The sequence below is a fragment of the Toxotes jaculatrix genome, chromosome 15 (assembly GCF_017976425.1).
Source record: "Toxotes jaculatrix isolate fToxJac2 chromosome 15, fToxJac2.pri, whole genome shotgun sequence".
NCBI classification, from domain to species: domain Eukaryota; kingdom Metazoa; phylum Chordata; class Actinopteri; family Toxotidae; genus Toxotes; species Toxotes jaculatrix.
This window is the reverse complement of record NC_054408.1, coordinates 10,503,060-10,517,499: the sequence shown is the minus strand read 5'-3', so window position 1 is coordinate 10,517,499 and position 14,440 is coordinate 10,503,060. Positions and strand designations below refer to the sequence as shown.

Here is a 14,440-nt window from a genome sequence, read left to right as displayed (position 1 = left end):
TTCAACCTTTTCCCTCAAACAACCCTGCAGGGACAAAATCTAAGCACAACCACATAGTGCATCTGCAACTGGCTTCGGCATTTAACCCTGGTGGTCAACCCACGGCTCTAATCCCCTCGATATCCTTTGCATTAGCCAGCACAGGCCTTTCTGCCACAGGCATATATTTTTTGTAGAGCAATCCCCCCCCTCACTCACCAGCTTCAACAGTACGTGCATTATGATCTATTTACTTGCTTACCCAGGGCTGGCAAAAGAAAATAGGTCATTCTGGGAAAACATTATTGACTATTTAATCAATGTTGGTGTCTTTGGTGCCATAGTGAATGCAGTCATACATAGTGCTGCAGAGTGGCTCACTGCTGAAAATCCTGCAGTGAGGCTGAAAGCCTGTTGAATGAGTTAGTGAATGTTCATCAGCTGCAGGGGCTCTTTGCTTTCGCCAACCCATTATTTCCCCCACAGGCCTTCTGGAACAGTCATCTGACTGTGAACAAAACACTGGTACAGATTGCTGCTCCACTGGCAAATATCACCTCTGCACTCTACATACATACACTAACCCCAAGACACTGTAAAACTGAAGAAAGAAAAAATTCAAATTAGATCTTATTATGCATGTATTTGACAGTTTAACCTCGATAATCGTGGGTCTTTTTCCTGAAGTCATGCAGATAAGATAAAGGACAGACTGTATCAGTGGCATGTTTTATATAACCCCAGGGTTCAGCTGCCTTTGCATATCTGAGAAGCTGTGGTCTTTTTGCATATAGGGACTATTTTCAGATATTTAAATGCCATCCTGTTCCTACCATGTGGCAGAGTGACTGTGACATCTCTCTAACAAGGGTGAACTCGCAAACACACGCAGAGAGACATCCATGCATCCACTTACATCCCTTCTGTTCAACTGTGAATAGGCTTTTAGTAAAAGTGACGGCCGAGGCACATGCTTGAACAAGCATCCCCACTCAGGAACTTCTATTCCTATCATTTCGTGTCACAATACTCAATGGCCCTCTTTGTTGTCGGAGGACTTATTAAGCTCAACAAATTAACATGAAGGCTCCAGCAGACACAAAGTGCTGAAGGTAAACCAAAAAAAACATATATAAAGGCAGAGAGACCCCAAGAGAAAGACAGAGAGGAGAGACGGAGAGGAGGGAGAGTTCAGAGGAAACACAGTGGACCAGGAAGGGAAGCAGGAGATGAATGAAGTCCTGATTGAACTAAAGGGGTGTCTTTTTTTAGAGCAACACAGTTGCAAAAAAATACTGTATGAGCATCATCTACTGTATAATTACCAAAGATGCTCTATCATATCCAATGCCAAATGGAAAGAAGCCCAGAAATCATGTAACCATGACAGCATCTACCTCATTATGGAGGATATTCACTGTAATTAATGGTTGCAAACCAGAGACGTAAAGCAATATAGGGGTTATTGATGGTGACATAAAAACGTGGGATCGGTCGTAAAATGCTTGCACATAGTTTATTTGGCCTGAATCACATTTTAGACTCAGGAAACTCAAGGGAAGCATCTTTTTGGAGTTAGCGAGAGAATGCTTTGATTCATACAAGCAAACACAAAACAGCCAAGTTCAATTTTCGCTCTCAGCACCCTTTGACCATCTCTGCAGTGAGTCATTCTTGCAGTCCTGTGTTTTTCTCTGTATCTCTTGGGAACAGACGCACGTGACCCACAAATCGCACAAGTTCTGGGAGAGCAGGGAAAATTTAACTGACTTTCTGTTATTGCTCCGCCATTAGTTGACAAGATGTTGATTCCAAAAGATGGAAAAACACCTCCGCTGGCTCAGCATTAACAGTCATGGGTCTTTCCTCTCCTCAGAATCAGGATGCAAGGTCACAGCACATGCTGTCCATGGCAATGCGTCTGTGACAGTAATCACTGCTGATGTATGAGCTAAATAATCAGACACTTTCCAGACATCCTTAGTCACATGGAGCAGGAATGCTCAACATTAAAGAGCACAAGACGGCTGACACCTCAGAGACACTACCCAGACACACATGTAAAAATCATTATGAGAGGACTGTCCAACTCTTGTGTGCGTGGATCACTGAAGAACAGAATCAATCAGATTTTATCATGAGGCCTTTCGTATAATTATGACACCATTAACATCTGACACCATTTTTATGCCTGTACATGTACACCAGCAAACCATGAGTCAGTAACAGCTGAGCCGTTGAACCACAGCAACATGTTCAACTGAACACAGATTCAAAGTCGTCAGCTGTGATTACCTCTATTTTTCTTGTATTACTCAAAAAAACAATGATGTAACATTTGGATCCGGTTTGCATCCAGCCTCGATGACCTTTTCCACAAGACCACCACGCAGAAAACAAAACACTCTGAGCAGAAGTTCATGAGTTTCCATAAGGAAAAACAATCTTTCCTTTTTTTTTTTTTTCTGAAATCAGGATCTGGCTCCAAGAAGAACAGACACAGTGTTTGCAGTCATGTCCGAAATTTTCTGTATTTGATTAGTAAAATCTCCTGTCATAAGAAAGCTTTCTAAGTTGAGCACATAATTAAATTGTATCTGTAAAAGGCATAAATCGAAAAGATTCATTTTCCACACTGTATGAGACTGAAAGCTTCGAAACTGCTTTTCCAAATTTGTCTTTAACACTGCCAAGAAGTTTAGTGGAAAATAAAAAACAAACTTTTCTTGTGTTTGACGTTTCTTCCTGGCAGTTTAGAGGTTACAATCTGCTGCACGGAAAACGTATTACACCCAGTGTGCAGTAGCATGTTATGCTTTTATGGCTGAAAAGAGTATGATCACAAGAAAGAACATTTTTATCTTCAGGCCAACACTTTCTCATCAGCTGATTGCCTCAGTGTTAAAATATCCAAGTTGAACTGAAATGACAATTTTCTGCCATGTGCTTACTTATCAGGGAGGCTCATAGCAACCAAATACTTCTGGCTGAGTAATTGTCACAGGACTAACACCAAGAGCTTAACAAGATATTTGGGGAAAATGACTTGCTGCCTCCTCCTGAATCGAGCTCAGTGGACTGAAGCCAAGTTGTCCTCCCACATCCTAAACACAGGCCAATGTACTGTTAAATCGATCACCGCAAGGACAGCGGAGAATCTCTCTGAAAAAACATGTGGCCCCTCTGCATGGTGAAGGTCAGCGTGAAATCAAATCAGACATAAGTTATATAGCCCTCGAATGACATCTTCACTTCACAGCTCCACGCACAGTCAGCTTCAAGTCATCCTGTTTATTTTGGGCTGAAATGTTTCATGCACGCAGCTAATCCATTTTCTGTTTTCAAAGCTACTTCACATGAAACACAGCAAAGCACAGCACATCTGTATGATATCCGTTGCTCTGACACAACAAAGGGCGACCTTTACAGCAACTAGCAGGTCTCCAAATTAACCTCCCCATGCACACAACAACAGGCTGCACTATTTTTCCTGAAAGGGCCATAAAGAATCTTCGAATATAAAACGGAAGCTTTGGCAAGTGGACAATGCACAAAGGTCGATCGCCATGCAGAGTAATAACCTCTGTGAGAAAGTGAAAAAAGGGTCTGTGGGGAATTAGTTCACAAGGCATCCGCTCTGAAACTTGCAATTCACTGAACTTCTCTCTCTACATTAAGAGCCACTGAAGTCGCACAAAGGAGCAGCTCCAAATTAGGAGCACAAAGACGCCTCTGTGAGAGCTTCAGAGCGAATTAATGAGCACTGATACACATTCTCACACAGTGTTCTCCTCTGGCCTCAGTTGCACCGAGGCAAACAACACAAGCCCCTGAATGCCGCCCAAAGCCAGCACAGAAAGTTGGAAACGGCATTCTGTGTCATTTTACTGTTACATATCAAATCCAGTGAAGGATGAGAACAATTGGGAGTGAAAGCCTGAAAGCCGAGTGTTTTTCGTGTCTACTGTCCCATCTGGTTCACAGTTCATCATAGCTTTAAAGTCTTAAAGTCAGCGAGAAGTTACTAAACATCCATGGCATGCTCCCCCCCCCAGGTTGGGAGCACAGATGGCCAACACTTGGGACTGATTTAAAGATGGGACAGTCTCAGCTCAGTCCTTCAGATAGCAATTACAAGCTCTGGCATGACACACAGCATCTGACTAATACAACATGTTGCTTGTTAATGTCTTTTTTTTCCCAGTAATTATTAGTCATTCTTTACCAGCAAAACATACTGAGGGGTTTGGCTGAGAAATACCAGAACAACAACCTTTCACCTTTATGACAAAGACTGTCAAACACTACAACATGATCAATCACTGCTGACCAATAATGATCAATAAAGGCTCCTAAATGAAAGGCGTGAGCAGCTGAAAACAAGTTTTGATCAAACGGTCTGTCCTAATAGTTAAAGCACCTATTGAAATAGGTGGTTAGAGACAGTAGAAACAGCAAGTTGATCTGGACTTAACACCTCCGAGGACTCGAACAGAGCTGACTGCAGGAATCCTGATAGACTTAATCTCCCTAATCGCTTTCCTCAGGTTGCTTCAGCAGACTGCTCTAATGCTGATTCTCATGAAACCGGGTCAGGTAAATCTGCCCGCTTGTAGGTCTAGCGGAAGCAAAAGAGTGAAATCAGTTCAGTTTACGTTAAAGCAAACATTTGCAGCAACAATAACAAAAGTATGAAGCACGCTGTCATCCCGATAGAGCGATACTTATGTCCATCTGCGGGCTACACTGGATCATTTTGTCGGTACAACTTACCCATGTTTCCTTTTTCGTGTAAGTTTCCCCAAAGTGTCCGAAGTTTAGCGAGCAAAGTTGAGCCCCAGCTACACTGATGTTGCGTCCTGGGATGCGCGCTGGCCGCCTGGCTGCTCAAACACTCGACGCTGCGTCCCTTTGGAGACAGCCTGTGTGACGTCACCACGGAATGGCGAGGGTGGGCGGGGGGGGGGGTCATCAAATGCGCTGACTTCAATCAAGATAAAGTGTTATCAGGTGTGTGGTGTGCATGTATTTTCACAGGTCAGAGACCACAAAATGAGCTACACCGGTTTGTGCCTCTCTCGCATGACCATTACATTCAAGTCACAGAGCCAAGTATTTGTTTTTCAGGAAAAAAAAAAAAAGAAAAGGGATCTGTTGCTCTGATTATTTTTGTTTCACATTGTTCAAAAGCAGCTCAAACATATGTCATTTTGGGCTACCTGGGATTTGGAATTGCTGTGGTCAACTTATCAAATGGGTTAAAAAATCTTTTTTTTTTTTTTTTTTTTTTAATTTTGTGTGCATGCAATAGGTGGTTGGAAAGTTCTGGAAAATAACTTCAGGACAGCGTTAAGTGTTAAAAAAAAAAAAAAACTGGGTTTTTCCAAGATCACTGGGAATTTGGTTTTTGGAACAACAGAGGCTCAACATTGTGACTTGACTGTAAATGTGAAGCAAACAATTGGGGTTTGAATAATGCAGCTGTTTCTTAAGTGAAAATGGGCAAAAAAAAAAAAAGTTATTTATCTTTAACTTGGTTTCATTATATAAAATTGTTGAAGAACTACATTAAAGAACACTGTAAATACAAATGCAGATTATTTTTCCCATCCCATTCAAAACAACACCACTTCTACCCATCCTTGTGTCCAAAAGTCTTCCACGTACCTCAACATCCCCAATGAAGGGCAACAAACTTATTTAAATACACATTTGCACAAATCTATGCATCCTATTTAATCGACACTTGTATGTGCATACAGTTACAACTATAGTTTTACAGTGTCTGTGGAAACAACCCCAAAAGTGACCACTTTTGTATAGTAACATGCATGCCCACATACACATGGGTGAACAAGGGGACTGATTTTAAAGATATCGCTCACGTTTGATGTTTCTGTGGAGAAATGCAATAAATAGCAGTCTTTCACAAAGATGGGGCCTTACAGAAACAATGCCAGTCATCATCAGTCCAGTGCGCTGGTATCCGGTATCCAAGGAGGTCTGAGCACCCCCTAATCCAATCCAGTCTTTTCATTGGTGGCCAAGTGGGCAATTCTCAATGGGTTGTTTCATGGTCAAACAGGGCATCTGCCCAACGTGGCAAACACAAAAGCCTCCAAAAGACAAATATTTAACTGGTCAACTTCAGAGTTACAAAGACAATGTCATCCTTTTTTTTTCAAATATATATGTATATATATATATATATTTTTTTTTTTCTTTTTTCTTTTTAATGCACAGTGCACATTTACCTTTTGGGCTATGATAGTGTAAATGTTAATAAGTTAGGTTTTTCTTTTTTCAAAAGTATCCGCAGTTCTGGCAAGATGTATATTTGATCATTTACATTTAATATATTTATTTCTGTATTTCTTCCAAGCTCCTTTTATCATTCAGTGTCAGCACTGCAAGTGTCCAACAACTTTTAAATTATTCTCTTCATGTGTGATAAACCACATGCAGTAATATCAGTTTACAGTTCAGAATACGTTTGGCTGATGCTTCTTCAGTTTGTTATCAGAAATCTGCATCTGCATGAGCTGAAAGTGCCGCGGCTGCTTCGTGTTGGCGTTCTTTCTGTCAGTGTGCATGAGCTGCATGTTAGTGTGTGTGTGTGTGTGTCAATAGAGGATCTGCATGGGAACATTCCAGCACTGTGCTGGCTGTTACAGCAGGCACGGCAGCTGGCAGACAGCAGGCATGCAACTGTTATAAGGGTGGACCACGGCACAACAAAACACATCAGACATGATGTGTTTAACAACATTTTTAATATAATTGCAGTGCCATCTAATATGCAAATAATCACTAGGTGAAATAAAACCACTTCAAATGTCAGATTTAAACTACATTCTGGAAATACTTCATTCATAAAAATGGGCACCTAGCAGATTTAGCTGTCTAGCACTGAATTAGGCCTTGGACACGGCTGTTTGGAGCTGTCAGCCTACTGATTTACTGAGCGTTTGATTGCTTTAAACTAGAATATCGATATACATCTAACATGGGCATAGCATCAAATACAGTAATACTGTCTTTTTCAAGTGTTTTTCTTACCGAAGAAGCAATACAAGGAGTTACAGCTGAAGACCAAGCATTTCTTGAAGCAATTTTTACTGTTCTAATTTATGTTATGTTTCTAATTAAGAATAAGCACAGTGAAACAGTGCTGATGGCAGGCAGCAGAGGCAAACTGAGGTAATCCTGCAGGGCCTAATTGCAAATAAAGAAAAGCTGCTGCAGAGCTGTACCAAACACAACAGCCACCATGGTTACAAACCACTGAGAAAATGGCTGACACAGTGAATAGCGGTGTACAGCATATTCAGAGTGAACTTGGCATCAGTTCGACACGTACATGACTAGGTCGGGCAAGGCGTTCCTTAATGTGTCAGCTCATAATGCTGCATAACAGAACCTGAATAAGAATTCTCTCTGCTTATATCACTGAACAAAACAAAAGAGCCTAATCTTCAAAAACATTACAAATTATCTCTTTGCCGTGAGATATCGAATCCAGAATCCAGTATTGATTGTGTGCTAAAGATAATTTAATCGATTACTTCACTTTTTCCAAATACCTTTTTTTTGGGGTGAACAAATGTTAAGAAACAGGCCGGCAAACATCCAGTTATTGCACACATTTACAGAAAAAGCTCAGTGAGGTTAGTGCAAGCAAAGTCCTTCCAGCTCAGTTGTTTTTTGGGTGCTCATTATACTTGGAGACATTTGACTATTTTCCTAGGAAACACTGGCTCAGCAAACACAGACTTTTCAGTCAGAATTTTCTTATATATTTATCATTTGTCACAGAGACAATGTGCCATTTTGTTGTTTATAAATAATATTAATGATAACATTCTTTGTTAAAGAATTGCTTCATTACTGTCAGGTGAAAATGTATATCTCCAGCATTGCTGATAAGCTGAAGGATTAGTTGCTCCTCAGTGGCTCGAAAAAACTCTCAACTCATAAAACCTTCTGGAAACCCAGTGCCTGGTGTCAAATATGCGTTGGCAGATGGCTCATTCGAACAATGAGCACACAACTCAATAGGAAAATGAATGTAAACAACCACAACACATGATGAAGGTCTAAAATCAAATCCCTTTCAACTCAGAATGCAACTGTTCCTGATACTTTAACCTCATAGTGAAGTGAACAACAAATGAGGTTTAGTGTGGAATCAACATCTGGTTTTGTATTTGAGAAGAAGTGGAAAATAATGTTTCATTGCCATCTCAGGGAAAATACAGAGGAAATATGTTGTTTACCACTATCCACAAAAGGCTATCAAAAGAGTTTAATCTATTCAGCTTGCCTATAAAACTAAATCCTGCCTACAAGTTGAAAACACATGCCACCCAGCGACAAAGTATGGCTGAGTCTGAGTCTTTTGTCCAGTGTTTTTCCAAACTAATCCCCAACTTTATTGGGTATCTGAGTATGTCAACCTTTACTGAAGCTCACAAATGGCTTCTCATTTAGTCAGTTCTCCATTTTCCATCTTGGAGGAGTTTCATATATTTCAGTCTCTGCTGGAGGCTCCGTAAACACAAAACACCACCAGTGCTTATGAGTCAAAACCGACTGCAGTGAAGCGGTGGTGACCGACTCCAGCGGGTTAAGGGGAGTGATGAACATGTAAGCAGAACTGAGCTCATGTAATTTATTGCCCTCATGGCCTCAGGCAGAGGGCAGTAACAAAACAACTCCATGCACAGCTGGGGGCTGGGCGGGAAGTTACATCCAGGCTAGTTATCTCCTCAAACCCATGTGCAAAAAAAAAAAAAAAAACTTGTGTTACTATTAGATCCCCCTAGACCTGGGTGAAATCTAGAGTGTGAAATGGAGTGAGAAAACACAGTCCAGCCGTGCTGTAACAGTGCTACAGACTGTGTATCATCTGCTGCTCCTAATTTCTGGTGGTGTTAAGAGTGAAGAGAGTTGGGAGTGGCCAGATTTGGAGGACTCAATACACACACACACTTAACTCTGGGAATGGAAAAACAAAGAGCAACTATGCACACCCTCGTGACTCAGCCTCCAGAGATAATTGGGTCATTGCAACTCTGTTAGTCTCCATGGTGTACAGGATGCATCATGAAGACACCATCAGCTGTGTGTTGAATGTTCAGGGACAAAAAAAACGTTTGATTCCTGCACATGTAGAACAAACAGACGACCAAAATACGAGAGGAAGGAAGTTAAAATGGACACGTCACCCTAAACTTCACCCTAATACTGATGTAAACTCTTGTTGGAGTCTCGTCACCACTCCCATCATTTGCTGGCTGGCAGCAGTGGCCATGGGCAGGGACCACATGTCAGTAAAAAACATCTACCACATTAGAGAAAAGTTGTGTTATTAGGCTACATTTTAAGTGTTGTTTGAAGCTGTTTCACTGATGAACATAGCGTTTGAGTGTGTTTTTCTGTTGGAAAAGAACCCTTTGAATTAATTGTTGGAGTAACTGAACTAATCAGGCAACAGTTCTCACATTAGTCTGTACTATGCTGCCATCTAGTGGATCATTTTTTGGCAGCCTCCAGGTACAGAGAACAAAATCACTGAATTGTTCAGTCGCACTATCTATCTATCTATCTATCTATCTATCTATCTATCTATCTATCTATCTATCTATCTATCTATCTATCTATCTAACATTTGTTATGACCCAGAATTCATTATTTTTCCATCATAATGCAGTACACCAGAGGAAAAGCACTAATGAGAGTCAGCCTTTGGAACAAAGCTTGACTGACATGTTCGATTTGCAGATGAATCACAAACTGTTTCTTCTGACAGAAATCACTGATCTGTGTTCAACCCAAACACTCATTCGTTGCTTTGGATGGGCCTTGAAAGAAGTGGCACGCACAGCCTATACTGTCTGTTTGTTAACAGATTATTAGGCATTTTCAATTAATAAATGGCATTAGTGTTATTTGTCTTCCCCTCGCAAATGTTGAAAATTGCATTTCTCCAGAGGACTCCCGTTATGTTACTTGACAGATTAAGAAAGTAGTGCGCTTGAGTTTACCTGAGGGAAATTATCAACTCCTTGGATGACAGGCGACTTATGTTATTTGAACGGTATCACCTCCAAGCAGCTGCTCTCCTGTTGACTCTCCTGAGTCTGGGATGAAGGCGCGTAGTCTTGTGTGTGAATGCATGTGTGCTTTACATCTCTGTCCTTTTTTAACTCTTAAGATTTACATTTTTAAGAAATATAAAAAAGCTTGCCTATATTCATTTTTGGGATATTTTGGTTCTGTTTTCTCAGAATGTGACAATTTTCATCTGATATTTTACAGATATTTTTTAGGATATTGAACAAATGTAGGTTATTGCACAATTTTATTTGATAGTTTACTAATATTTCTAATTGCTACTTACTATTTAATACTAATCTTTCAGAATTCAGATAAAACTTCATCTGTCATTGAACTGATTAGAAATATTTAATAATGCATTCTTAGGTGTGATTACTATTAGATCTTTGCATCTGTGGCGAAACATAGAATCTGTTTCTTTACACAATCAAAAGAATGACAAGATGTGCTCTGACTACATGAGGTGTATGTACATACAATCACCAAATCCATATATTGAATACTGTTCTGTAGATGGATAACCTTCAGTACTTGTTCTGTAAATGCTTGTTATCTTTGGAACTATTACCATTCCCAAAGGCAATTATGTCAAATTGAAGAGTGGCATCATTCAAGTTTTATATTGAAGTAATGCATCATTGCGTCCATTTGCAGGCTGATTACTCTCCACCAGCCTTGAACATAATTTCCCTGCAGTGTCTTCCCCAACACTGTGTCAATATTAATTAGACATAAATGCATCTTCTCATATTTTATTCATTTACAGGTTTGGTGACCTCCAAATGGGGATGTTTCTGTGTGGTTTTGTATTTAATTCAACAAACAGGACATGATTCTCAAAGGAACCATTAGCGATCTAACTCTCACAGTAATACACTGCAGACTGTGAGCTCCTTGTGTTGTTTGGAGTGATTACTTATTTGCCAAATGGATTTTATCTTCATCCTCTCCCTGGTGCTGCAACAGTTCTTGTTCCTTACTTGGAAAGAACAAATGAGGTGAATGCCAGGACGGGAACTAGCATTGTTCACCACGTTTATGTCAGTGTGAAATAGACAAACCTGTTAGCATCTCATTAAAGCAGTTTGCTAGCATGTGCCTTAACATAAACTAGAGTACATGGTCTGAAAGTTGATGTTACTGTGTATGCACTGTTGCCTGCAGTTCCTCCGTGTCAAGGGAAATTGGGCTTTTATTGTGAACACTGTGGTAGATCTGTGTCTTTGTGTCTTTTGCTGACCTGATAATAGCAGGCATGCATTACCATTTTCAATTAGTTTACCAATTCACTGAAGCTGAGTTTGGTAGACTGGACTATTTTCATCTAAATTTCTTTGCTTTAGATATGGCATTTTAAGATAAGGATTTTCAAAAGAATAAATGATCTAATTTTACTTCTCAGACCCCCGCTTCCTTTCTTTTGCAGCACAAAATTGGTTTTCACAATGTTTAAACCTGTGCATCATTAAACACTGGAAACACAATTCTACTCACAGCACACACTGTACAAAGAGAGAGGGACACTGTTGGGCTCTACTCAGAGACAGAGGCCAGTGGAGTGTTACTATTTTCTTCTGGATGCCCTGTTTTGTTATAAAATGAACCCATCAGAGAGCTGGTGGGGAACAAAATTCATCACTGAACCTCAGCCACACTGATCCACCCTTAGTGTAGCAGCAGAATGAGAAATGTACTTCTGAGGTGCATGTACGTGTGCGTTTTATCAAAGTTTCCCAGACAAAACAAGTTCTGTGTTAAGTAAAAACTGAGGTGACATAGTTCACCAGTTTTCTTAGCTTCACCACATGACCTAACATTGGGCAGTTAATGGTGGTGTTTCACCATGTGGTTCACGGGTACGCCTTACACTCCACGAAGCAACATACCGTTGATGAAGTTGTACATTCTCAGACCTTTGTGGGAAAAGGCTATTTTTTAGGTCAATGCTCACTTCCTGTGCAGCCCTTTTAGGACTGCGAAAGCCACAGAGGGGAGATGTGATGCTGCCAGGCAAAGCATCTCTCACGACACCATCAGTTGCACTGTGATCAAGTCGTTCTCTCTGTGTGTCCTCCCAACAGCTGCGTCTCAGCCCATGACCCTGGAAGAAGTGTAAAAAGAGTCTTGTGGTGTAACATTTTCTCGGTGTATAACATCAAAGATCCCCTGCAGACAATGAAAATACTCAGCTTGGAATAATAATTTTGAATCTGATCTGTTTTTTTCTAGGTGAAGTTCAATTACCTTGTTAAAAATGGTAAAAATACGTCTAATCCTTCTCCGTCAGTGTAAAAAAACAAAACTATGAACATGCAAATATTGTTCATTTTGAAAAAAGATCTGTGAAATGTAAAACAGCCAAGTGAGTGAAGCAATAACAAGCACTTCAAACTAAGAGCAAAAACAAACAGAAGATTTGTGCCTAAAAATGAATTCAGTGCTTTTTAGAAATCAATCATAATGTGATTGTTTACTTATTTATTTGTTTATTTTTTGGGATTCTTGTTTTTCAAAATGTATCTGACCTTTCTATGTCTTCTTCTTCATCTGCTTAAGACTATTGACTGATGCCAAATTAAACTGTGCCTGATTGTTTCTCTCCAGCTTGATGAGAACAGCTGCACCAGATCAATACATCCATTTGTAAAGTAAAATCTAATTGGAAATTGTTGCCCATTTGCGACTGCTCTCAGACACAGAAGCAGACCTACTGGCTGGCAGGAGGACAGGCAGAGCCAGAGGGCGCTTTTGGCAAAACCAGATAAGAGTCGTTTGTTATCTGCCTCATAATGAGAAATCAAACAGATTCCTGCGCTTATGTGGATCCCTCTTCCCGAATATACTGGCAGCGTTTAATTGCGTTCGCCAGCTGAAGCCCTCTCAGCTTTTGAGGTTTCATTCGTCATCAGAGAAATACAGCTGCTCCAATCCGCTTATCAGTGTGTGTCTCGGTGATGTTTCCATGGAAACTGTGTTTACTGCCCCACAGTGTTCTAAAAATGGTTCCAAAGTGATAACAGTGCCAGACTAGTGAAAGGAGTGCAAAGATGTGAGGGACAATGACAATGATTGACATTGTGACAAGCGAAATTTAAATTTAAACACGTACAGCACTGCATGTGCTCTTTATGCACTCGTAAAACAAATTCAGTGACTCTAATTTTCTTACTTAACATATGAACACGCCAAATTGTTTGGATTTGCCCATTTTGATTATTTAAAGCTATGAGAGAATGGTGAATCCTGAAATATCTCTTCCCCCTGTTTCTCTTTCCACGTCTTCTCTCTGTAGGTCTTTTTTTTTTTTTTCTTCCAGCCACTCTTCACAAGTCTTGCTGGCTGCTCGGGAGAGGTGCTGAATATGTTAGCTGGGTACAATTTAGATAGAAGCAAATTAGAAACTGAAGTTGACCTTGTGGCAATTTATGCACCGTGTGAAGTCCACGTAGTGGAATTAAAAAGGCTTACTAATGTCATTATTTCTCTTTTTCTTCTAATAAGATGGGTTTTTGTTGGCACAAACCTGGACACCTCGAGATAGTTCCTTTTATGCCATGAGAAGCTCTTTTATGAGTTGCTGCAGCTGTGACAGCGCCCTTCTTATTTCGAACCACGGATTATTCCCCATCAGCGCTTTCACCCGAAGGTGAAGGACATGATTGAAATTTTCCAGCAATTTTTCTTTTGCAAAGAAGATGAAAGAAATTACGCATAAATAAACCACTTTTATCCACGATTGCCTAGTCATCGTTTGCTGGGTTGTATCTGATTTTCTATATCATATGATCATTGTAGTTTCTTCTCTCACTGTGAATGCTTTGAGATGTCTTTTTGTCTTTTGAAGAAGAGATTTATCAAAGTCTTGGTAAATCTATTAGATGGAGGAGACAGTTACAGCACTGTTCCCATGGCAATCAGCTTGGAGGAAATAACTTTGTGTTCATCAAGTTTGAAGCAGGATTTTACCATCACAGGGGGGGAAACTGGGTTTCAGTAAAGTTATAATATCTTCTTTATTCATTTCCGTGTGATCAGTGTGAAGGAACTTTTTCTAAAATTTCAATTCAACTTCTAAAATTCTGATTGTTCCCTTCCACACGGTATATGATCTTGATGACAGCGGTTTAATTTGTTTCTTTTTGCATGCTGTTTGTTAATGAGGTTCATTATTCTACTCAGTAGCTGATTAAATTAGGTAAAAATTTACTTTTCTTTTTTATAGATATAGTGAAAAAAAATGTAATGTAATTTGCTACAAAACAGAACTGCAATTAGATGAGAGAATATTGTTTCTGGTCGTTGGACACTGTATGATGCCTCCAAGTTCATGTGATTCATGGTT

General features: G+C 40.0%; 1 protein-coding gene across 2 annotated transcripts in view; it reads right to left on the bottom strand.

The window, feature by feature from the left end:
• The window catches only part of gpm6bb (glycoprotein M6Bb), a 28,013-nt gene extending 23,122 nt beyond the window's left edge, over positions 1-4,891 (bottom strand). For both annotated transcript variants that reach the window (XM_041057364.1, XM_041057366.1), the window contains exon 1: positions 4,753-4,891. In XM_041057364.1, the coding sequence (XP_040913298.1) occupies positions 4,753-4,756 (4 nt within the window). In that variant the 5' untranslated portion in view covers positions 4,757-4,891. The remainder of the gene's footprint in view (positions 1-4,752) is intronic.
• Between the last annotated feature and the right edge of the window lie 9,549 nt (positions 4,892-14,440).